The sequence below is a fragment of the Alosa sapidissima genome, chromosome 6 (assembly GCF_018492685.1).
Source record: "Alosa sapidissima isolate fAloSap1 chromosome 6, fAloSap1.pri, whole genome shotgun sequence".
NCBI lineage: Eukaryota > Metazoa > Chordata > Actinopteri > Clupeiformes > Clupeidae > Alosa > Alosa sapidissima.
Window position 1 is genome coordinate 35480515 of NC_055962.1, and position 24289 is coordinate 35504803.

Here is a 24289-nt window from a genome sequence, read left to right on the forward strand (position 1 = left end):
GGCTACTCCTGCACAGTCATTGCTCCCAAAATACCATATCCAATAGGACAGGACATTACATTGAGTAACCTTATCTATGAATTGAGTATCACTGGTTCCAAAATAATGTTTCTCAAGGTAGGCTATCTGCCATAAACTCGGAAAACAATGTTTTGTTATCCAATTCATATTTTGAGCACACTTGAACACTTGAGCACACCACAGTGAAAACATAAGCTGTGTTTGTGTAGTGTTTACTTATAAACTACCTATTGTTTGCATCTTAATATTTTAAGTCGATAAAATGTCTATATAATAATACCTTTTTGCTGTTTCCCCAACTGGCTTGTTCAACTTTGCTTGTGGGGCTGCTTTCTCTTCACAGCTTATTAAAAGATAGTTTGGATAAACTTGAGATAGTATGGTATCCTGGTTGGTCATTTCATGTAGGACTAAAACATTGCATAAGGTGATGTATTTTTTTGTAGGTGCAAAACAAGCCGATATGAACCACAGATGATGTACAGTAGATGTACAGTACAGTACAGATACAGTACAGATAAACCACACATTTCACTGCTCTTTCACCCCTTTATAAAGCATGCAAAGGCCGAACTATAAACTCACTCTTAATAACAGATTGGTTACACTGGTTGTGCAGATCGGTTATATATTGGTTATAATGCTTGTATTTGTTCTAAGGAAAGAACAGGAGCAGGGATTGATTAACTTGTTGGATTTACATTTTAGAGTCTTGGCTCACACCTGTTAGTATAATGATCTTCTGGTACAGTTATCTCACTCAGTCATTTCTGTCTGTTCACAGTGTTTGGATAATCTCTATCTCACACAGGAGGAATATTTCTTTTAGTAGACCTTCTCATTTTTAACCTCCAGAGAGATGCTGATGCTTTGGTCATGTGACCCAACTGTAATTTGGGCTGGAACATTCTGTTTCTGTTTTCCAGCCATCAGCAAGAATAGAACACATTTGAGTTTTATTGTTGGTTTTAGATGTGAATGTCCACTCAGTTAACCTGCAATGTCTGTTGGCAGGCCATTCAGTGCTGTGGAGTTAAGGAGGCACAGCCGAAGGGCAAAGGTCACCATGCTTTGGTCCACTTCAAAACAGGGCCAAAAATACGAAGGAAGTACTGAAAGGCCATTCGGGAAAAACAGTTGCAGTTCCGCTTGGCATGTGGGAATCGCTTCAGTAGAACATGTGCAAATAGAACAAAATGTTGTGGCGACAAAAACAGTAGGTGTAGTGGTAGATACAAATTCAGTTGTACTCCAACCTGCTCTCCCTGAGCTAATATTGCTTCAAGGTCAAACAGGCTGGAGTCAACTCATTTGGCCAGGTAATATACAAGCCACCATTGCAACAACACCTGAATCTTGGCGATGATAGATGTCTGATTTATAAGATGAAATCAGAGATGAAATGAGAATGAGATGAAAGCTTAGCATAAACCATACACACATTTGTTGTCAGACACACAGATATCTTTGTTATGTTTTCTTTCTGTATCTTAGCAGGTAATCAGTAAAATAACCACTGGTTTCATTGATTGCAGAAGAGTGACTGTGTAGACCTAATGTCACATTGGCCTCTTCCCACATTTGTAGTCTCCTACTCATCATCATCACGCTTTCTACAAACACTGTGAAATCCGTGGCCTTTTGTTTGCACGAGAAAATAATCAGATTAAGGGGCGAGTGATTAAACATTGTTTTGCTAGTAGAGCATTTCCTGCATAATATGTACAGTAATTGCAAGGACAAAAAGTGCTGTATTGTCAACCTCTGAGTGCATAATAGATCAATTGTAACTACCACAATGAGATCTTAGCTCCATAGACATTATACTGTTGCCTCAATTGTTGTTTTTGGTGTTGGTACACATTATTTGTGAGGGGGTTACACACAGGAGAAGGCCAATGTCTGGGCGGAGAGTAGGGGATACGCTGCGGGCCCATAGACGGTACTTTTTAGCACTGGATGTCTGGAGCCCTGACAGAACTTTCTAATTCACTTCTGTTACTGTAGTCAAATGTGAAGGCCTGTGTCAAGTGTAATAAATGTTGCCTTCATAGTTAGTGCTTCCCAGGGGTGTTTCTAAAGAGTCGCTAATATTTGGACACACATACAAACAAGGAGCACGTCCTTATCAAATATTTTCGTCAGTTTTATGCAACATTGGGTTGTTGAAAATGTGCTTTTTATGCTTGTAAAAGGGAACATATCTGATTCAACATTTCTTGCCCAGTGCCTCCTATAGTCTAGAGACAGCCCTGGTAGCTACACTGCTCAAAAAAATGAAGGCAACACTTCAATCACATATTGAATCAGTACTTCAGTACTCTGACCATAGATATGTATATCTATGACTGACTTTGTTTGGTTTCCAAGCACAAGTAACAGCTTTGAGGTGATTGTTTTATTTTGTAAAGTTCTTACAAAATAAAACAATCACCTCAAAGCTGTTACTGTTACTGTCAGACATTCTGTGAATGTACCGGTAGTTTGAGAATAGAGGTAAGGGTGGAAGGTTTCAAAAAAAGTGTTATAGCATTTGTGAAAAATTGTAAGTGTTCCTTTAATTTTTTTGAGCAGTGTATTATGCAAGATATCGCTAAAAGAATCTGCATGTGCACTGAAAGGGAAGGGGGAGGGTTGTAGCGAAATAAAGGAAGAAAGGGAGAGAGAGGAGGTGGGCAAGCAACAAGTCAAGCGACTTCATGTTCCTGTTTCTCTTTTGCCTCGTTGATTGTCTTTTCAGGTCTGACGGTTCATGTTGAAGTGAAGAACTGCCCACATCACTCCCTGTCTAAGTTAGTTGTAATTTGTAAGGCCAGAGAAATGCAAAGTAGTCTAACATCACTTTGCAGTTTTTCACATCTGGAATTTTTTTGTCTTTTTTGCGTGCACTTGCATCTCTGAGTGTTACGCAGCCACAATCAAACCATGTCTGTGCTTTATAGAAGCAGCCTCAAACACTAGTCTACTGTGTCTGTCTTGTCTGTCCTGTCAAGCAGTACTTCAACTGTCTGTGTGTCCAAAATCAAAGCCTTTCCCACTCAAGCAAAGCCTTCACAAATGCCTACGTAAGCATCCCTCAGCGGGTCTGTTTGTCCGTCTGGTGGAGCTGCCCTGGTGGTTGTGTGTTGGGAGTTCAGCAGTGGGCTCGGTTGGATGGTTGGCTACTGGCGTTTGCACTGGCCCTGAGATAGAGGCTGGCTCAGGGAGAGGGGCCACCACTTGCGCAGCAATACGCAACACAGTTTCAAGACTGCAGTGAGATTAAAGGAACTGTAAAGGAACTCTAGCAAACAAAGTTAGATGGATGACCCCAAATGAGTGTTAAAGAGTGCGGTAGTACAACATGAGAGAACACACTAACACTAACATCTCAAAATGTGTCTCCGGTGTTTTTGTGATGTATGTTTCCATATGGGCATCGTGCTCATGTTGTATTCAACTGTTTTGCAACGTTTTCTGTCTGTCTTCGTAGCATTCTATGTAGAAATAAAGGGACAACTGGACTTAACAGGTGATTCCTGTCGCAAAACTCATCTGGATTGACCCAGCTACTCTGATTTGCCAATGACAGATGCATTAACACATACACTTTTTATTGTTTGCAGGAATGATGAGAAGGAGTATGCACTGAAACAAATTGAAGGCACTGGAATATCGATGTCTGCTTGCAGGGAGATAGCGGTAAGTTCACAAAGCCATTTTTAGTCCTTTAGTAAAATATCATCCAACTACTTTGTGTGAGTTTTATTACATGAGGTATCTGACCTGCATGGCCAGTCTGCCAAAGGAGCTATGCTTCTTCAGAACAGAAGTGTAACCGGCGTTCCACAGATCAAATGCCATGTGTGCTTGTGGTTTCAGAAGGGCCACACCTGTTGGGTGTTTCGGGTTCTTTCTCTGTCTTGTCATTACAGGGACAATTAATATTGGACTGGCATGTGGGTGGTGATGGTTTGGCATTGTCTGCAGTGTTTCCCACAGAATTGAATTCTATTTGTGGTGGTAGGTTTGCAGAATTAACTTGAATGCAACAGTTTTTAACAAATTAGCGCAGTGTGGTTATGATGCTAACCAGATTTAAGCACAATTTAGTACAACCTGGAAAATCATTGTGTGGTGGTCAATGTTGATATTGTGGTGGGCCACCACAAGTAAGTCAATGTATGGGAAACACTGGTCTGGTGGCATAATCACAAGACTCAACATCAAGATAGAGGCCTGCATAAGTAAGTGTCATTCTTGTTAGGAAGTCAAATAGACCTTAGTGGAAAGTAAACAGACACACACACACACACACACACATGCCATACACACACACACACACACACACACACACACATGCCATACACACACACACACACACACACACACATGCCATACACACACACACACACCATACACAGACACAGACACAGACACACTCACACAAAGGACTACCAAAAGTATCTTTTATGCTACAAGGTTGTTTCATGCAGGTGTATGTTTGCACTGTTTGAACTGCAGTGTATTAGTGCTATTGGCAAATAGCTACAGCTCTTACTGTACAACCTGCTTTGCATTCATTAACTAATTCTTTGTTCCGTTTTTGGATTGCAGTAGATCCAAGCAAAACATTTTAATATTCTCCATGTGTATGTGTGTATACGATACAGATTAAAAACAGTTGGCTCGGACTGCTGTGTTTGGTGTAACGCGAGTGTGGATAAGCGTCACAGGAGAGACGGTAAAAATGCTGTTGTGTTTTGTCCTGCCCTAGACCCAGAGGCTTGTGCCTCGGCAACATTCTCCAGTGAATCTGGCGCAGAGGGGGCTGTGGTCCAGTGCTCCCCTCTGCTGATTGGTGGAAGGTTCTGGAAAGCGGGGAAGGGGGGGGGGGGGCAGCCCAAAAAAACGCACAAGAGACATGCACATTTGCAGGGCACATTTGTTGTCGTGTATGCACACACGTTTATGCAGAGTTGGTAGGATAAGACGAGGAACACGCTTTTGTGTCTTTCGGTAGTAAAGTCGAGGAGCACGAGTCACAGTAGGAGAGCTGTGTGTTGTAGTCTTTTCCAGAAACCTGCACAGTAGGAGAGCTGTGTGTTGTAGTCTTTTCCAGAAACCTGCACAGTAGGAGAGCTGTGTGTTGTAGTCTTTTCCAGAAACCTGCACAGTAGGAGAGCTGTGTGTTGTAGTCTTTTCCAGAAACCTGCACAGTAGGAGAGCTGTGCGTTGTAGTCTTTTCCAGAAACCTGCACAGTAGGAGAGCTGTGCGTTGTAGTCTTTTCCAGAAACCTGCACAGTAGGAGAGCTGTGCGTTGTAGTCTTTTCCAGAAACCTGCACAGTAGGAGAGCTGTGCGTTGTAGTCTTTTCCAGAAACCTGCACAGTAGGAGAGCTGTGCGTTGTAGTCTTTTCCAGAAACCTGCACAGTAGGAGAGCTGTGCGTTGTAGTCTTTTCCAGAAACCTGCACAGTAGGAGAGCTGTGCGTTGTAGTCTTTTCCAGAAACCTGCACAGTAGGAGAGCTGTGCGTTGTAGTCTTTTCCAGAAACCTGCACAGTAGGAGAGCTGTGTGTTGTAGTCTTTTCCAGAAACCTGCACAGTAGGAGAGCTGTGTGTTGTAGTCTTTTCCAGAAACCTGCACAGAGGATCGCCGACTTTCCGGTCACCTGGGGCATGACTTTTGTTCTGAAAAGTGTAGAGGACAGGACCAGACATATTGTACTATGCAGAACATGTGTTACTGTTTAACAGTTTTTAAAAGTTGTGTACTCAACCACCTTTGTGGGCCTATGCCACTGCTGATATTAACAGCGCAGACTTTACAACACAAACAAACACAGACACACACACACACACAGACGCACACACACACACACACACACAGACAGACGCACACACACACAGTATTGCAGACGCGGGCACTCAAAGCTTCAAGGCACACCACAGCCTTCATCTGATTTACTGCACAGAAAGTAGCCTAAGAATAATAACAATAATAATTAAAATAATAATAATACATTTGATTTGTAACGCGCTTTCAAGAAATCTCAAAGTGCTAAAAGTAGCAGAACCTTTGTAGAGAAAAACATCCCGTCATTTTAGGGTCAGTATGTCTATTTGCACTGTGGTATAGAACCCATTTGTGTGTAGCTGCATCAAGTCTTACAATAGAGGATTATGTGTAGTGTACATGCTGTAAGAGGGGCATTTGAATTGGGCCCTATTTTTTCTTATTTCCAGGAACAGTCTAGTAAAAGTCATAAGGCAATAAGCTGAGAAGCTTTGGTCTTAAATGTTGGGATTGACCATGGAACCAAACTTGCACATAAAATTGAGTTGTGGTGCGGCAGACGGGGCTTTCATGGCTTTATATGACGTTGAAACATGAGTCAACCGTACAGACTTATGCTCTTTCCAGTTTGTTCTTTTTGTAAACAAACAGGGACGAGCGCTTTTAATCATGAGACACTAAATCTTTTTTTTATTATTTTTGGTTTATATCACCCGCCATAATGATGGCTTTCTGGAACATTGGTTCAGCAAACAAATTTAGTCTGTATAGCTTTAATTTGTTTCCCAGAGTTGTCGGGAAAGCATGTAATAGCCCTTGCTTGCCTTTGAGTTTGACTTTGGTGATCATGTTGGTACGTAGTCAACACCGTTCCCTGTGCACCGGTTGGTCCTCTGGGCCCTCCATCACCAGAGCAGTGTGGCCGCTCGCCTGGCAACATTCAGGAAGGCATCAACACATCTTAAAAACAACACCCTGTTTATACTTTAATGGGTGTTGTTGCCTAGAGATGTGTTGCCACTTTTTCCTTATTCTTGGTCGATTTGTTTGTTGTTTGCTATTGTTCTGCAGATGTACAAACTTGCATTCGTTTGTGCACTGGTGATAGAAATCCAGAGAATCTCCACTCCCATATTTGTACGCAAGAGTATGCAGAATGCAAAGCTGGCCTTGTCAGAGTCATCAGATAAGACAGCCCAGGCCCTCAGGGCAGACAGATGGGTTAGTCATGCAGGTAGCACAAAATAACACAACATTGTCTTCTGTCAGAATGAGGTCCGTGCTACATGGTCTCCGATGAGCACAAGGGAGTGTCACTGCGCTTATCGTATCTCCTGCTCACATTTTTATCTTATCTCGCTCATTCACTAGGCTTCTGGAAACCTTCACATGTCACTGATTCAGTGCCACACCATAAAATCATGCACATTTGACTCCTAGAACTTCCCAATGCAATGCATGTTTTGTGAAGCACCAGGTATTCCAATAATGCACCAAAGGTGCAATCTACTGTAAATAAAGATTGATTGATAATAATATACTATATATATTTTTCATTTTAGTTTTTCGTGAGTTGCACACAGCATGAGTGCCCTATACTATGCAAGCTTCAGCATCAAAAGCAAACTGCATATAGTTAAAGATATTCTCAAAACAGAATATATTAAAACAGGCATTACATCTCCCTGTTTGGGAGATGTAATGCCTCAAATGTGAAATACCGCCGCTTTGAAATGCTTAGAAATCCCCAAGGCATAACGGTCACCTATCTATAAATTACAGGAACGTCTCTCTGGAACGTCCGTCTGTCTGTTTGTCTGTTGTTTGCATATCTCTCGAACCGTTTGTCCGATTGATTTCAAACTTGACAGGCGTCTTGCTACGGGCACGGGTACGTGCAGTGCCAAGTTTGACGTTGGATCAGCAGACTTCCTACTAGTTGATAGAACTTATAAGCAGAACGGTTCTATTTGGCATGCCATTAGTGATACTCCAGGGCTAATGGCTGTTATGCTGTTGCCTCATGCACATTAATGTTTGTGTTAAAAGCCCAGAAGTGGGGAGAAGTTCATGTGGGCTGTAGACTGGCGGAGCTGTGCTGTTTCAGCTGTGGCAGTGCGAAGCTGTGAGGGCCTCTCATCGCTACCCCGAGTGGAGAAATCCAAACAAGACGCCGCTGACAGAGCAAGAAAGGCACCACCGAAATGGGTTTGCACCCCCTTGAACGGCTTTGCTTGGCTCAAACAATGGCCTCTTTGTGTTCCTCTACATCCCTGTGTGTGTGTGTGTGTGTGTGTGTGTGTGTGTGTGTGTGTCTGTCTGTGTGTGCGCACGAGTGAGTGAGTGAGAGAGAGTCCAAGGGTTTTTGGGCTTTTTTGGCATGCAGTGGAGAGCTGATTCACTAAAGCTCTCCTGCTGCCATGTGCGAGTAGTTTGACGTGACAGATGGTGGAGTGTGACTGCAGCGGGCTCTACCAGCCAGAGAGATGGCTCTTCACACATTTTGAAAAGCAACATTTATGACTCGTGGGGTCATTCATCATCGGTGGCTATTGGCGAGAGCTCATTTGCAGGCCTTTCTGCACACAACCCGTGAAAATGCTTTTATGAGGTTCGCCCAGGCTTGCCAACAGTGAGCTTCTGCAGTTTACGATGAAGTTCAAGATCTGGGTTTGAGAGAGAGAGAGAGAGAGAGAAAACACATGTTCATTGCAGTTGCTTCTGTATTTGTTTTTGTGCTTTGATCACACATTTATGGGACATTTGAGATAAAAGGAAGTTGTGCTTGTGGAAATCTGTACCCGCTGTGGGTGTCTTCATAAACCCTCCCATGAGAAGTCATTGTGTAACACAGGCTCAGGACGGCTGAGAAGCTGAGCGCCAGAGACCTCCGTGTGTTTCACTCCTTAATTCCCCAGGTAAATCCGCCTCAATGATTGAGGCTACACGCACACACACACACACACTGGACACTGGACACTGGCCCACATGACATGGAGTGCACCCTGACCCAGATGGACTACTGTGGCTTCTTGAGGTCAGCGAAGAGCCTAGCACTCAGAGCGAAACACTTTCACCGCAACATTGGGAGCTAAATGCTTCCATTTGTGAGCTTTGTTTGCTCAGAGCCTATGCTGTTGTGTAAGGGCCTTTGTGGACAATAGCCTAGCAGAACAGGTCTCTGGGGTTGTGTTGCCCAACCTATCCCAAACCCTTGAAGTTGGCAGTTTCCCTTCTCAGATCTGGTTAATGTCATGACATTCCAGCAATCCAGTGCTTTTAGTTGAGATTAGCACAAGAAATCATCTCCAGCCATCTTATTATCACGTAATGAGTTGCACTTCGCACCCGTGAGGCAATTGTACTCCCCTTTATGACACAGTCTAGGATTCATTTAGTCTGAATAACAGTATTGTATGTTAATTTCCATGTCCTAGTGTCATAATAGGCTAGTTTGTGCAACGTACCCCCCTAACATTACTTCACTTAAGGTTTTAGGGTTTTGTAGCTATATGGTCTAATGTACCTGGCAAGTCTTTACTGTCTTCAGTACTAGTGGTGCCAGGCCGCTCCTTAACATTACTAGGAGAATTGTTGGGTTTTGAAGCTGTAATTCTCCACCGTTTTTGGTCAATTTGAAGTTCTGTACAGAGACCTCATGCTGCACAGCCAGCTCTGTTTTTTAATGCAGCTGTGGCCGTTTGAGTTGAGCAGGTGGACCTTGTTTGTCCCTTTTTAAGTACCCAGGGGCCAATTGTTTTGGTGCACTTATAATAGATCATTGTGAAAGGCCTGTAAATATCAACCATTGAAATCCATTGGAGTCATTGTCGTGCTTGCCTCCACTTGCTTCCTCCTGGTCTGCTAGTTCCTGTGTGCTGTGTCTGCAGGGCTTCAGTTAATCCATGCCAGATTGTTGATGAATCCAGTCATTCTTCAGATTCAAGGCCTGCTCTTGTGTCTTTTTTTTGTTTTGTTTCTAAGGGAATTCAGTAACTAACAATCATGTTTGTTGAAGCAGCGTGCACTGTCTCACCAGAGGGGTCCAACTTTGGGCTTGCACTGCTATGGCTGTTTTACTGACTCTGGCTTCATACTGATTTCCTTTGATTGTAAGCTCGCCTGTCTGAATCCCTGTGCACAACAAACCCATGGGATTGTTTTGTTGCCACTGGTAAATGGTGTCACTGGTTGGTGTCACAATGGTGTCATTGTTTTTTTTTTTTAAATTGTTGTCGTTATTGGTTGTGAGTTTGTCCGACTTATTTAACAGACAACTTGGCAAGCATCACACTGCTCAGGTTGTTTGCGACTGACGCTAATAGGATCAGGATGTGTTGGTTCTTGTTTTTTTTCCGTGCTCTCACTAGGTTCTTGTTTTTTTTCCGTGCTCTCACTAAGATGTAGCCCGTGGTTTGGGCTGTTGCCAGGTGAGGGTCCACGCTGGGCCAGCGGTCTGGGCCTCTCAGGGGCACTCTCCAGAGCTCTGACATTTCTGTCCCTGCCTTGTCCCCTTTTCTGTGCTTCAGGAGTTGGCTCCTTTACCCATTCCCTTCTCTTAAAGGCATAGCCTAGAGAGTGTGCAAAATATGACCGATCGCGCATGCACCTTGTGAAAGAGTAAAAGACTATGCTTAATAATATACTGCACATTGTATAGTGAAATGCTTGTCTTCATATTAAGCTCTGAACTGTAAGAGTACTGGCTGAATGCAGTCTAACGTAAGAGCGTGAAGTCATGTGGCTTTACATTTCCACTGGCTGTAAAATCAATATGTTTGTGGATTAATGGACATGGTCAGGGAGCAGAGCACTGAGGTCTGAAAATGCAAAGCATCTGGGTTTTGTTTACTCAAGTTCACCAGACCTGTGTGGACATGACTGTACCCTCTCCCTATCTCTCTCGTTCTCCTTCTCTCTCTCCCTCTCTCTCCCTCTCCCTCTCTCCCTCTCTCTCTCCTCTCCCCCTCCCTCTCCCTCTCCCCCCTCTCTCCCTCTCCCTCTCTCTCTCTCTCTCTCTCCCTCTCCCTCCCTTTCTTTGTGGACCCGGTGACCCTGCATAGTTTGGTTGTGTTTGATCCAATGCCTGTATATCATTGGCCATTGGTTTGATCAGAACACTGCCTGATTATTGTCTGCACTCTGTTGCCATGGACACAATGATGAGCTCCCACTCCTGGATGGTTTGTCCAGGAAGCATGGTCATCATTTACAATTTAATTAGCAGCCTGAGACCCATTATCAGATCAGCCATATTGTCTGGATGGGTAGTAGCATGGCTTGTCTCGAGGGCCAACTGAATAACGATTTTATCTCTGTGAATGAAGTAGCAAGTGCTTCAACCAATATTATAGTGAACATGCTAACGTCTGGGTAATAATGGGACAATGAGAGGTCTTCTCCTGGATTTACAAATGTTGGGCTACCTGTAATGCTGTCAGACTAGATTGATCAGACATGTTATTAGGGCATGTGGATCTAGGCCTAGTTAGTCAGTTCACCACTGAGCTCTGTGCTTCCATACCTGCAAACTAGTCACCTTTCGGCGAAAATCACAGTTTTTGAATCAAAATATGTCATTCACGTGAATCGTGTAGATCCGAAGGGTTTTTTTTTCGGGGTGGGCGGCAGATTCATAGCCTACATCTTGATGTGTTAATATTGAGGCAATGATTCCATGCAAAGGCTTGGGCTTCCTGACACCTTGGGCCCCTGGGCCTGGAGCCCGGTAGGCCCGTGCAGTAATCCATCCCAGAGTTAAATGAACATTGGTATCAAAGGGATCTAGCAAGTAAATTAAATATCAAACTAAACTGAAAATGTCATGCTTTTGAAGGCCTACCAGTATGCCGCTCCAAGAAACGCATGTCTCAAAATAAAACTCGCATAAGAAATAAAGGGCTGTCTCGAATACAATTCTTCCCCTAAAGGCCTGTACTTTGTCTTAAGACCCCGGCCATAATTTGAGGATTTACAGTATCTAAGTAGACAAACTGGCTTCAGATATCCAACAGAGTGAATACGAGATTGTGCAGTTTTAGCTGTGGTTAGTGACGTGATGCTGTTAATGGGGAGTTTTACATAGCCTAGCGTAAACCTATAGGTTATTATTTATTTGCCATACCTATAAGGCTTTTTTCCTTATCAAAAGTGAGGGGGACGACTGATCTCTTCAACACTGCGGGATTTGGCGCTTGTCACTGTGTGTGACAGAAGCGGAATGGGAGAATGCGTGTAACAAAAAAAAAAGCTTACGAGTGATTTACGCGCAAATGGGAGAATCCAATGAAAATGACAATGAAGCAATGAAACAATTTTAAAAAGTGGGAATGTAAGAAATGTTTGTATATTTTAACTTTTAAATGCATCAATCAGATGCACTTTCAAAATGGTCAAACTCAGAGGTCAGACTTGCTTATTTTTATGGAAATATTTGTGCTGTAGCCTAAGCTACTTTACACTTCAGAATTATAACCATGCACACACAGGTGGAATAGGCTAGTTATGGTGATATTGCAATAAGTTCACAACCACAAAACATATGCTACATTTCACAGTTCAGAAATGTTCAAAAATGTGTGTACATTTCAGCACTCCATGAAATTATGCAGAAGTGGTCACCTGTGTTATTCAGCTAGTTCATTTAAGATAATATTGGTCATTGTAATGGCCATAGCCTATAGCCTACATGCTCTTCCTTTTTCAGGATGTACCCATATCTGGGAATGTATGATGTGAATGTTTGCATATGGCTTATGTCAGGCTTTATATCAATATTTGTGTCTCATTATTTGATCTTCTTCATATTTTTGCATTAATGTCACTAGGAAGCATGCCAATATAAATATATTCATTTATCTGTAGTGGGATTGGCTGGAACCTGACAATATAAGAACCATGATAGTGGGATAATCTATGGCTGAGCAATTTACAAAAATGTATGTACTGACAAATAGTTTACATTAGAATACATTATAATTTCGCCCCAATGAGGCTATGTAGAAATGTGTTGCAATTTCAAAACCGCATCACTCAGGAACCACTTATTGCACAGAGGCATGCTTTATATCCTCGTATTCAGTACGGTTTGCTGTTTATTGTGATATTGGGTTTGCCACGTGTTGCGTGAAGGGTTAGTGAGAAATTTAACCGCGAGTAATGGGTGTGCACTGTGTGCAAAATGCAAATATGATTAGCCTAAATTGCATGTCGGTTAACCCTTTAACTGGCACACCATGATAAAAGTGATGAAAAAATATTTTTTTGTTTTATCTTGCTCTATTAGACTGTAGTATGAAAAATCTGTGATTTCTACTGTGATTTCCTCCCATTCAATTTCTATGAACCTCTACCAAATGGTTGAAGTGCCTGTTAATGGTAAAAGTCAGTTATATGACTGACATATTATTGTGTTTTACTAAAAGAAGTTTTTCCCCAAAAAAGTGGTATTATCTTGTAGCCCTGGTCCCAGGGTTTAAGAGAAATTATGTTAACAAGAAATACACTTATTCCTGTACCTGCAGACCACTTAAGTAAATTTACCATTGAAATGAATGGGATTCTATGGATTTAGGTGAAGAACATGTACACATAATACATTTTAGTCAGTACCATGAAGAGAAAACTGATTCAACTATATAAACCATATATTTTCTGAAAGCTTAGTATGCAGCCCATGCATAACACATTGGGTATTGGTACAGTAAATCGGTATATGGCTGATACCTTTGGGTCTGGGAAAAACTGGTTCAACTATATAAACCATATATTTTCATGTATTATGCTTGGGCAGCATACTAATGAGGAGGGTGGGACATGTCTCATGTCATGTTAGATTACATCCTGAGGATCTAAGATTTCAGAAAATATATGGTTATATATTTGAATCAGTTTCCCTTTCATGGTACAGACCAAAATGTATTGAATTGCATTGAATTAGCATAGATTAGCATAGCTGATAAGCCTATTTGATATATTTCATGCGTATGCATGCTTTTTAAACATATATATATGCTGTGTTTACAGTAGTAGTATACATTTGAAAACAGTATATAATGGTTAATATAATTAATTCATGAACTTTGTCATGTTTTCTAGTATTATCTATAGGGACCTGACTTTTACCATTGACAGGCACATCAACCGTTTGGTAGAGCATATTTTCAAACAATTATTTAACCATGAAAATATTTTTTTTTCCCTTAATATAAGTTAATACATGTGTTATTCCACTGCATTTTTACATAATAATGAAGAAAAAAAAGTCTTAGCTTTTAAAAACTTGGTAGAGAGCGAAATCCCGTAAATTAATTTCTTAAATTGCGTATGATGAGATGGTGTGGCCTTCAACATTACAGAGGTACTGAGCAAATATTTTGTGCTTAACATGTAGTGCTCAAGTGGTAGATATGGGTCCAGTGGTGGACATTACTTGAGTACATTTACTCAATTACTGTACTTAAGTCGCTTTTTCATGTATCTGTACTTTACTTCAGTATTTCAATTTTATTAAACTTTTTACTTTTACTCCAGTACATTTTGAGGCCAAATATCTTACTTTTTACTCCACTACATTTTGTGACAGCTGAAGTAGCCTACAGCTGAAGTTCCTTTTGGAAAAAAGACTGTCCAAATACATGTGTTACATGTATATTTTCTATTAAGCGAGCTAGGCTTTAAATAATGGTGTTGCCTAACCTATGTTATTATCCACTATTTACTGTACCTTGTTGACCCCTTTTCACAATATTGATGTTAGCATAACTAGCCTCTTGACGCCATCGAGCAAATGATAGACAATGATAGACAATCTGACACTATCAAACACAAAAGGAAACATCTTGATTTGGTCTGAAATTGTAAAGCATTCAACAAAGAAAAATGTGGTTACTTTGAAATATGTAAGATAAGATATCACATTAGCTTGTTTTTAGTTCTTTCTACATACAACAATTATTAGCTGATTTTGTCCTTGAATGGAGGAGAAAGGCTTAATGAATGCCTATGTCTGTGCCGAATCATTTCAACAATAGTAAATGCAACTGTATTAGTCATAACACATTTCAAGACTTTTACTTTCGATACTTAAGTACATTTGAAGGCAAGTACTTTTGTACTTCCACTCAAGTGGAAATGTAAAAGGAGGACTTTTACTTTTACTGGAGTAACATTTGACCATGTGTATCTCTACTTTCACTCAAGTACAGGATTTGTGTACTTCGTCCACCACTGTATGGGTCCATATGTTTAAATTTAAATCAGTTTGATTTTTGGGTAAGATATGGTGTCTTAAAGTGTGCTCTACCAAACGGTTGAGCAGGCAGTTAATGTTAATTTTCTCGCGAACCATTTATCACAGCGCTAATATCATTGGAAAGCTTAGATTCCGCTCGTTCACATGATGTGTAATATCATATGTATAGGTTTAGTTTAGTTGAACCTCATCTGCCAGGTATTTGACCTACCAGGTTGACACTTCAGCGTGAAAAATACTCAATAATACTCAAAGCATACCTGAAGCCAAGGAAATGCGGGGGAAATGCGCCTGGGATGGCTTCTGAAGTAGCATCGCAAATGAGAGAAAATGTAGAAAATTCCACAGACGGGGTGCTCTTGAAACCTCTCACCGTCTCTGAAAGCATAACTAGTCGATCAGTGGCTCAACAGGTAGATCTATAGATAGGCTAAACTCAGCGGCGCCGGAACGAGTTTGAAAGTGGGGGTGCAAAAAAAAAAAAGAAAGAAAAATCTGGTTTCGCACGTGGGATATTACGATATAAGATAGTCTAATAATAATTTTTAAAAAGTCTAACAAAAATTGTCATTATGTTACAGTAGGTGCGTCGTGGTTAGGTGCTGTGGTTTCATTCAAGCTGATTGGACTGCAAGTAGCGTCTTTTTACGCACCGAGTGATTTAGTCTAGGCTACAAGTTCTAAATGAATAATCTGCTAAAATAAACTGCGCCTGATATTGACAGACACAGACACACCAGCATAACCTGAATTTTCATTCAAGGAATAAAGGAGGTAGTCTATAGCCTACAATAATAATGACCACAATCTCCATTTTCTGTCCTGTGCACGCAGCCAAGCCTTGTTAATGACTGTGATGAAAAGATCTGCACGTAACCTACTTGCTACATTTTAAAGGTTAGCTAGTAACCTGTCACTGTTTATTCGACACTAGAATTAGTTACCCAATTGTGCCTGTTCCCTTTGTGTTTGACTGTAATCATGTTATACATTAATTAGTGATTAAAAATGACCTTTCTGCGCTCCATACTTGTAACACGAACTGATCTGACCTGACCCGACTTTATGTGTGTGCCTGTCTGCACTCATGATGCTCTACAACTTTTTACTGCATTGCCATGAACAAAATAAATTTGAATTATGAACATTCTTTGCTATAGAGAAACACTCAATAGCGTTGGATTATAAACATGCTTTGCCACAAAAACAGAGAAAACGTGAGGTAAGTCGAGCTATATGAAGTTATTATTTTGCTGTCACTTCGTCTGTTTTATAACCCAGAAGGATGTACTTGGTATCAAATGATAGCTCTGTCTCCTCTTTCATCTGACATGCGTGGCATATCTATCCGATGACAGGTCCGCGAGTAATTCAAACGAGAGTAAGGGGTGTGCAGGTGAAATCAGAGACTGTAAATATGATTTAATTTCATGTTTTTTTTTTTAATCTTCATACTTTAACGTACAGACAAGTGCGTGGTCTCGTTGGAAAGCCCCACTTCTGCTCTATCACAGGATAAAGGCTTCTCGCTGCTATGAACAGTTGCGGATCAATGTAACAGAGAAGAAAGGGTGTGTTTTTGACGCACTTTGCATCAATCGGCTTCGAAGGGTTAAAATTTCACGTACCCCCAGGGGTACGCCTACCCCCATTTGGGAACCACTGCATTAAAACATCCTCACTCCCCCTCTTTGCTTCTATGCCAGCCCCCACTGGAACCTTTCCCCAATAGAATCTTCCCCTTTCTGACTTGCATTAGCTCAGGTCAATGAGGCCTACAGGCCATAAATAGCAAATGGAAGTTCAATAGGTTATATCTATAGAACACACGTTCATACAAAGGTCTATCACAACATTAGATGATAATATATGTGCTACTATGGATTTATAACAACTTTGGGTGCTGAGATATCATGCAAAACATGAGTACCTTGTCTCACCCCCTACAGCACAGAAAATCTCTACTCTTTAAAAACAGCCCCTACAAGATTCTTAGCAATTCTGACCTTTCTAAGCTGTTACACACGCCAAAGCTGTTTTGTCATTTAAAAAAGGGTATTGGTCTTCACAACTCAATGTAAATGCCCCCCCTCGGAGTCAGAGGGGTGGCTCCGGGTGGCACAGGCCACCCTTGAGATTCGATTGGCCACCCCCAAATCTTAGTCTACAATTGGCCATTAACATGGTCTAAGGCAGGACCTTTCTTGATGCACTTGCAGCAGTTTGAAGTATCAGACGTCAGAAATGTAAGTGGCAAACACGCTTGCCTTTATTGGCCTACAGGCTACTGCTTGTGCTAACACGCAAAGATATCTATTTACCTATTGCATCTGCCAGTGCCTATTTATCTAATCACACACTTAAGTCGCCGACATTTGATAGGTCATTAAGTGTTAACTGTAGGCTAGGCCTATACTTTTGTAAAAGTGTTTAATGGTAATAATGTCCTAATGTAATGTTAAGAAAACGTTTCATTTATGGTTCATCAAGCTTAGGCCTACTCACTAAACACTCGTCGCATCTAGGCTACAGGTAGCGATATTCTGATGACATGTATGACCATTCAACCAGTCAAGCATTTGTTGGAAAATATTGAAATTATTGGAAGTTTACATAGCTTAGGCTAAACTGTATGCTTATTTCGTCCCCAATACCTGTTTTATTCGTCCCGATCAGGAGGGATAAATGAAACATTGTGCACGTTCCACTTTTGCTTATAATAATTAAATAATTCCTGAACGCAGGGCTGGACTGGCCATCTGGCATACTTTTTCCTTTTTTTTTATTGGCCGAGCCAGTCTTTATAAAGTTCATTTTCCATAGTAGCGCGTGACAACAAAATCATATGCCTGCGTTCTGTTCCCAGAGCTTTCTCTGTCTATGATCTGCAGCGTTTCTCAAATTATGAGCCTCCTCGATAAGTAGATTGCTGGTCTACGGTCTTAAATTACGCTGGTCTTAAATTACGCCCCACTTCTGTCTGTTAATTTGCGGCACAATTGAATGATATTATAGAAGGTTTCCCCGATCAGGAAATACTCCTTAATTTGCAACTTTTTGTAGGCCTAACAGAGGTAGCCTAAATATCGTGCCTATGGCGATGTCCGCTTAAAAGAAAAAAAAAAAACACATTTATTTCACTTGTCTCTCTGGATTGAACGCAGAATGTGGGCTGTTGCGCAAATAGATGAATGAGGGAGGGAGATTCCGTTAACAAAAACCTAAAGTTTTGCTAACATTTTCTCCATTATTATCGTAAAATATGTCTCCATGCAGGGCTGGTTCTAACCTAGGCTAGGCTACTATATTTGGGTGGGCTGGTAGAAATTTTGGGTGAGCAACATAGCAAAGCTGTCAAATTGGATCAAAACTAACATAAACACAAAACAATAAGTACAACCTAGCTTGAGTTACTGCAGCCAACAGCCAGGGATAGGCATGTCTGATGTATTTAAAATACAAATTTGTATTTTATTTAGTTGGAAAAAAATGGCATCGTATTTTGTATCAAAATACTTTATAGGTTTGTAGTTTAAAAATACTGCCAAATACTTTTGGTAAAACCAATAACCTACTTTTGGTGATGTGATTATAAAAGTGAAAAACAATGAATGCAGCACTGGTGCTGACTTGTAATTTGCCCACAGTTGTTGTGATCAGAATATTGAGATTCAGGCAGATAAGTAACATGTAGGTTGCTCACACACTCATCCCAACCTCAAGTTTCTTGAGAACTTTAGTCATCCAATTCGCACACACATGGAACCGGTTATGTGGTTGCCCTGCAACAAGTTACCCCACGTGAAAATGTAATTAATAATTTGCCCACAGTTGTTGTGATCAGAATATTGAGATTCAGGCAGATAAGTAACATGTAGGTTGCTCACACACTCATCCCAACCTCAAGTTTCTTGAGAACTTTAGTCATCCAATTCGCACACACATGGAACCGGTTATGTGGTTGCCCTGCAACAAGTTGCCCCATGTGAAAATGTAATTAATAATTTGCCCACACTTGTTGTGATCATAATATTAAGATTTAGGAAGATGAAATTGCTCACATACACAACACAGTCCTTCATACCACCCTCAAGTTTCTTGAGAACTTTAAAGAAAATAAACAAATAGACAAAAAAGCAGGTCAACTTATTTTAACAGCTACAAAAATAGATGCACATAGATATAAGTTATTGTGGGGGGAAAATGTATTGGATGAGTATATTTGTATATCTTCATTTAATAGAATAGAATAAAATGGATTATATTTTAATGTCCCCATGATGGAATTTGTTTTAGCACAGCATAGCCCAGGGACAGACAACTTAGATAATTAACTTTAATATGTTTGTATTATTTTATTCAAATACAAAGACATTTTATGTGAGAGTAAGGTATTTGTGTTTTTTTTTTCTTTCAATTTATGAGTATGGTGTTTGTGTCTGGTTTCCCTAATGTATTTGTGCTAATTTCACATCTTGAGCCTGTTTCTGTGTATCTGGTTGTTTTGCCTCATGCCACCCTTGAATTAATCAGTGCCTCACCAGTGCCACCCTTGTTAAAAATGTCTAGAATCGCCACTGCACCTCTGCCATCCAAGGCTCACCCTATTCACACAAAAATGTTCTTTATATGAAAATACACTGTCCCAGTTCCTTCCCTTATTCTGTCTGCTGGGGCCTGACTTTGGCTGGTAGCTGGCTTGTCTTGACAGAGGAGCTGGGCCACACTGGGTAGATATGATGGTAGCCACTCTCTCTGTGTGTATAGCACTCTGGCAGTGATTCAACAGAGCATGCACTCCCTTGTTAGCATAATTAATCTCTTTCATGCAGAAAGTACATTTGGCATGTCCCTTTTTTTCAATTTTTTTGAAAAAGTCTGACATTTTGAATTTGTGTTTGGCTGTCTTGACCTCAATCTCCGTTTCAACCTGTAACCAAGACCAGTTCCAATTTGTTTTACAAGCCTCATCCACTTTCTTAACTGTTAGTGCCTCACTCTCATCAAATTCTCTCATTCTGTAAATGAAAAGTTGCATATATTAGCCATTGTGTTACCCTAGACCTGACAGTATCATAACAGAGTGCAAAATAGTTCACTTCACTTTGCCCCCTTTCTCAATGCGCCCCAAAATAACGTTATTCTGCACGAAAATGTACAGTTAAAATGTATCAACAGTAGTGCGGTCTGTCTGTTAGGATAAGCCCACACATCAGTTTCTCGCCCTTATGTGGTAGGTTTCATTGAAAATAAGTCAGTTCGTCACTTGTCACTTCGGGTTGCATTTACAAAAAAGCCTAGACCAGCGGCTCATTAGGCTACTAGACGTCAACAAGCTGCTAGCCTAAACAAGTACGTTACCATTAGGCTACACGTTGGAAAGGGGGTAGAGTTGGATATAACGTTAGGCTGCTACTAAAATATTACAGGACAAAATACTGCTAGTCTGTCCGGAACTGAACTAAACTGACTGACGCAACAAACAAGGTAAAAAAAAAAATCCAACTGTATTTTTTCTAGTCATGTAAAATGTAGCGCTAGTGTGCTACTTAAGCAATAAACTTAAGCACGAGTGAGAGTGGGGTTGGTCATTCCCACGGGTGTTGTTCGGCCGTAGCCACGAGGCCGGAGGCCGAGTAGCGCAGGCAACAACAGCCGTTGGAATATCCATGACCAATCCCACGATCACGAGTGCTATATTGCTTTTATACAACAATTCTACAACAAACTAAATAATCTAAACACCCCATTATTGTTTAAAAATGTTAATTTCGACATCGTTCTTACGCATCAAAAAATAGTTCCCTTTTCAATAGACAGCATCTTGGTTGCTAGGTAACCAACATTCCAGATCCCTCGTTATTGTAAAGACTGTAATGACACATTAGGACAACCTAAACATTACACAATGCAAATGGTAGAAATTATGTGATTAGAAGACATCAAATATGGTTAACCTTACCTTTCTTGCAAAAAAGACCAGGCGCGACACAAAATTAGTGGATCCCGGACTGATAGATGTAACGTTAAATCCTTGCAGTGAGTGCAGTGAAGTGCAGCCTTGTAGCAGTAGGATAATGGTGCGCAGCAAATGGGATTTTTAAGTGCGCAGCTTTTTGATTTAGTGTTGTCTTACACTTCCTATGTTTCATGGACTGTAACGGTAGGCTGTGTGTTTATGTAGTCATTTTAATACAGAATTAACTTTGATGAAATTATAATCAGACACTTCAACCCCCCCCCCCCCAAAGAACAACTCGTCGGATCTGCACGATTCACACAAGTCCCCCAGACAGCCGTGAAAAAGGCGGCATCCGCCAAAAGGCGCGCTGTTTGCATCCCTGACTCTAGAAGCCTAGGTCTCGCTTGTTTGCGCGCTAATTATCAAGAATTTTGATCTATATGCTACACAGAAAACAAACAAAATGAAACACCTATCACTGAGCAAGTCAAAATATTTTTCTAGGTCCACTTTCAGATTTGTTGCAAATAACTACATTTGGCCTTGGAAAGGTCTGCGCTCCCTGAGAACGTCATGTCTAACCATCATCGACACATGGAAAATATAATGCTAAATGAAATAACTCGTGAACAAGCAATAACTTTCCAAGACAATATTAAACCAGAGCTGCCAACTCTCACACATTGCCTGTGAGACACACTCATTTGATTAGTTCCACACGATCACACGCCACACTCCCGATTTCTCACACTGAAGTGTCAACCCGGTCGGTCAGATGCCTGAAAAATGAGTTTAGCCAAGCGCGCCGGAAGCACCGGTGCAGGGGGTGCAAACGCCCCTTTTCGGGGGCCCCCACTTTTCGGGAGTAAAAAAATAAGGGCAGTTGTTGACCACAACACCGACACGGCATCGCATTGATTTTATACTATAGGTAGACTAATCCTCCCCCACACATTCCTAAGGCAAATCAATCTTTCCCACGACAGTTTAGAACCTTCTAGAACAGTGGTTCTCAACCTTTTTTCAGTGAGTAATGGTTGCGCAGGTGAACTCAGAGAAGTAAAGACTATGGTGCAATTTGATTTAATTTCATGATTTTTATTTTCATAAAATAAAAATTGGAAAGCCCCACTTCTGTAGCCTGACGAGCCAGACCACACATTAAAATGTAGGGTCTGGGCACTCACCATTCGCAGTGCTCAGTCCGAGGGGCGGGATAATCGATTGTCTTTCAAATTTCCTCTGCACGCAATAGGACAGCGCTGAGTCATATGCGTTTTCCCACCAGCGGAGCTAGTTGACTAGTTCAAACTTTTGCCAACTTGCCAAACAAGCTCGTGTCACACTGTTGGCCAACAGCAACATCCATCTTCTTTGTTTTCAAGTTGCAGGGAATTCAAGCCAAACCACTGCAACTCTGCTATTAATCATTATGTTAATCCCGCCTAACGACTCTATACACGATTTGATTGGCCTGATAGAAGTTTAATTTTCCGAGCTCACAAGCCAACGGAGAGTTGCTAGACTATCCCTGGAAGCAAATGTAATTTGCTGCCGCTAGGGTGCGTCTAGATTTCTAGGCTACCACTTCTGCTCTGTCACGCAATAAAGGTTTCATCTCTCTGTAAAAGAGAAGACAGGGTGTGTTTTTTGACCCACTTTGCGTCAATCGGGTTCTAAGGGTTAAAATCTCACTTACCCCCTGGAGTGCCTTCACGTACCCCCAGGGGTACGCGTACCCCCATTTGAGAACCACTGGTATAAATAGAGCTCGAACTAAACGAACTGTGCTGCTTCTTCTTTTTTCCTTCCTTCAACTCGTTGGGTTTTTGCTTTATGATGTCGCGTGCGGTTGTTAGAATTCGTTCTCCGTACTTCGTTGAGAAGCGTTGAGAATTGTTGGACTTTGTGCCAGGCTGAGTCGCGGACCGAAACTCTGTCGAACCTGTTGCAGATATCACACCTGCTGTTTCGACCTGAGTGACTGCTGAACGACAATCGGCCGACCTTTTTCCTCCTATTTGTGGATTTACTCCATTTTCCTATTTTGTGGATTTACTCTTTGTACATTGTAACCTGCAAGCGGATATGCGCCGCATTTTGTTAACACCTCTAAAGTGCTGAAAAGTAAAGAGTTCATTTAACTATAGCATCCAATTCTCCAAGCAGTAGGCTATTTTTATCTCTTTTTGGGTCTTCCACGAGTTCATAACAGGAAGATAAGGTAGGCCTATCTCTTCTGTGGTTCTTCATCTGTCTTTTCTAAGACTTGGGGTTAGCGGGACTTTATACTGAAGGACGGTAAAAAGGTCTCCACTCCTTAAAAACCTAAGCAAATAGTAGCCTATAACCTGTGTCTCTAGACAAGGGGGATATTTAAATAAAATAGGAGTAATAGGTTATCTGCGCCGCCGAGGGAAGACGTGCAACTTTGCTCGATAGTAGGTCCCTGCTACCTGCAATATCCTCTTGGGGGTATCGTGGGTCTTAACTGCCTGGGCCTAAGGTTACGTCTGAGAAACGTCTGACGTTGACTAGGTTCTGGGGGTTACCTGCAGGGGGCAACACAAAAGGAATAGAAAACCGAGACTAACCTAGCGTTCATGGGCTTCGGAAAAACCTTTTTCCGAGGCAAAACATAATCATTCCGCAACATTCACGTCACGTAATGTGTGAGTCAGAGGTCGGAAACTGGGGCTAGATTTTGCTAACAGAGTTGCCCAGTTAGGGGCTCGTCATCACTTTTGTTGTCAAGTTGTAGTTCGTTTGTAGTCCATGTGGTCTTTCATGTCCAACAGTTTTAATGTGAACTTGGGAATTTGCCGTTTTTGTCACTTGAAAGCTGCATATCTTTCTTTCACAAGCGTCTTACGCTATATTTTAAGCAAATACAGTTGTTTATTTAGGATTAGTGAGTGTATGTTTTAACCTTTGTTGTGGCATCTGTGTTTGTCACACATTCCGACGGCAAAGCACATGAACACTTGCTGTCGAAAAACAAAGTAGCCATGGGGGCGGTCCTTGTCATTCCGAAGTGCCCTGAATGCACCATTACAACCTATAAAGTCACAGAATTTCACTAAATTATTTAAATCATTAAATTCATGTAAATCACAAAATCATAAGTAAATAGAAACAGGTTATTTTGATATTGATGTTAAATTATATATTTATTCAATTGATTGAATATAATACTATAACAGCCTACTCCCACTGTAATACTTATATAATACAAAATAATGTAGATGTAAGTGTGGGCACAAAAAAAAGCAGATA

At 41.2% G+C, this 24289-nt stretch overlaps 1 protein-coding gene across 4 annotated transcripts in view; it reads left to right on the top strand.

Moving 5' to 3' along the window:
* The window catches only part of cdk19 (cyclin-dependent kinase 19), a 73270-nt gene that overhangs the window by 3299 nt on the left and 45682 nt on the right, over positions 1-24289 (top strand). For all 4 annotated transcript variants that reach the window (XR_006032386.1, XR_006032387.1, XM_042095366.1 and 1 more), the window contains exon 2: positions 3627-3702. Coding sequence is in view for 2 of the 4 variants with exons in the window: in XM_042095365.1 (XP_041951299.1) it covers positions 3627-3702 (76 nt within the window). In the remaining 2 variants the exon portion in view is untranslated. The remainder of the gene's footprint in view (positions 1-3626; positions 3703-24289) is intronic.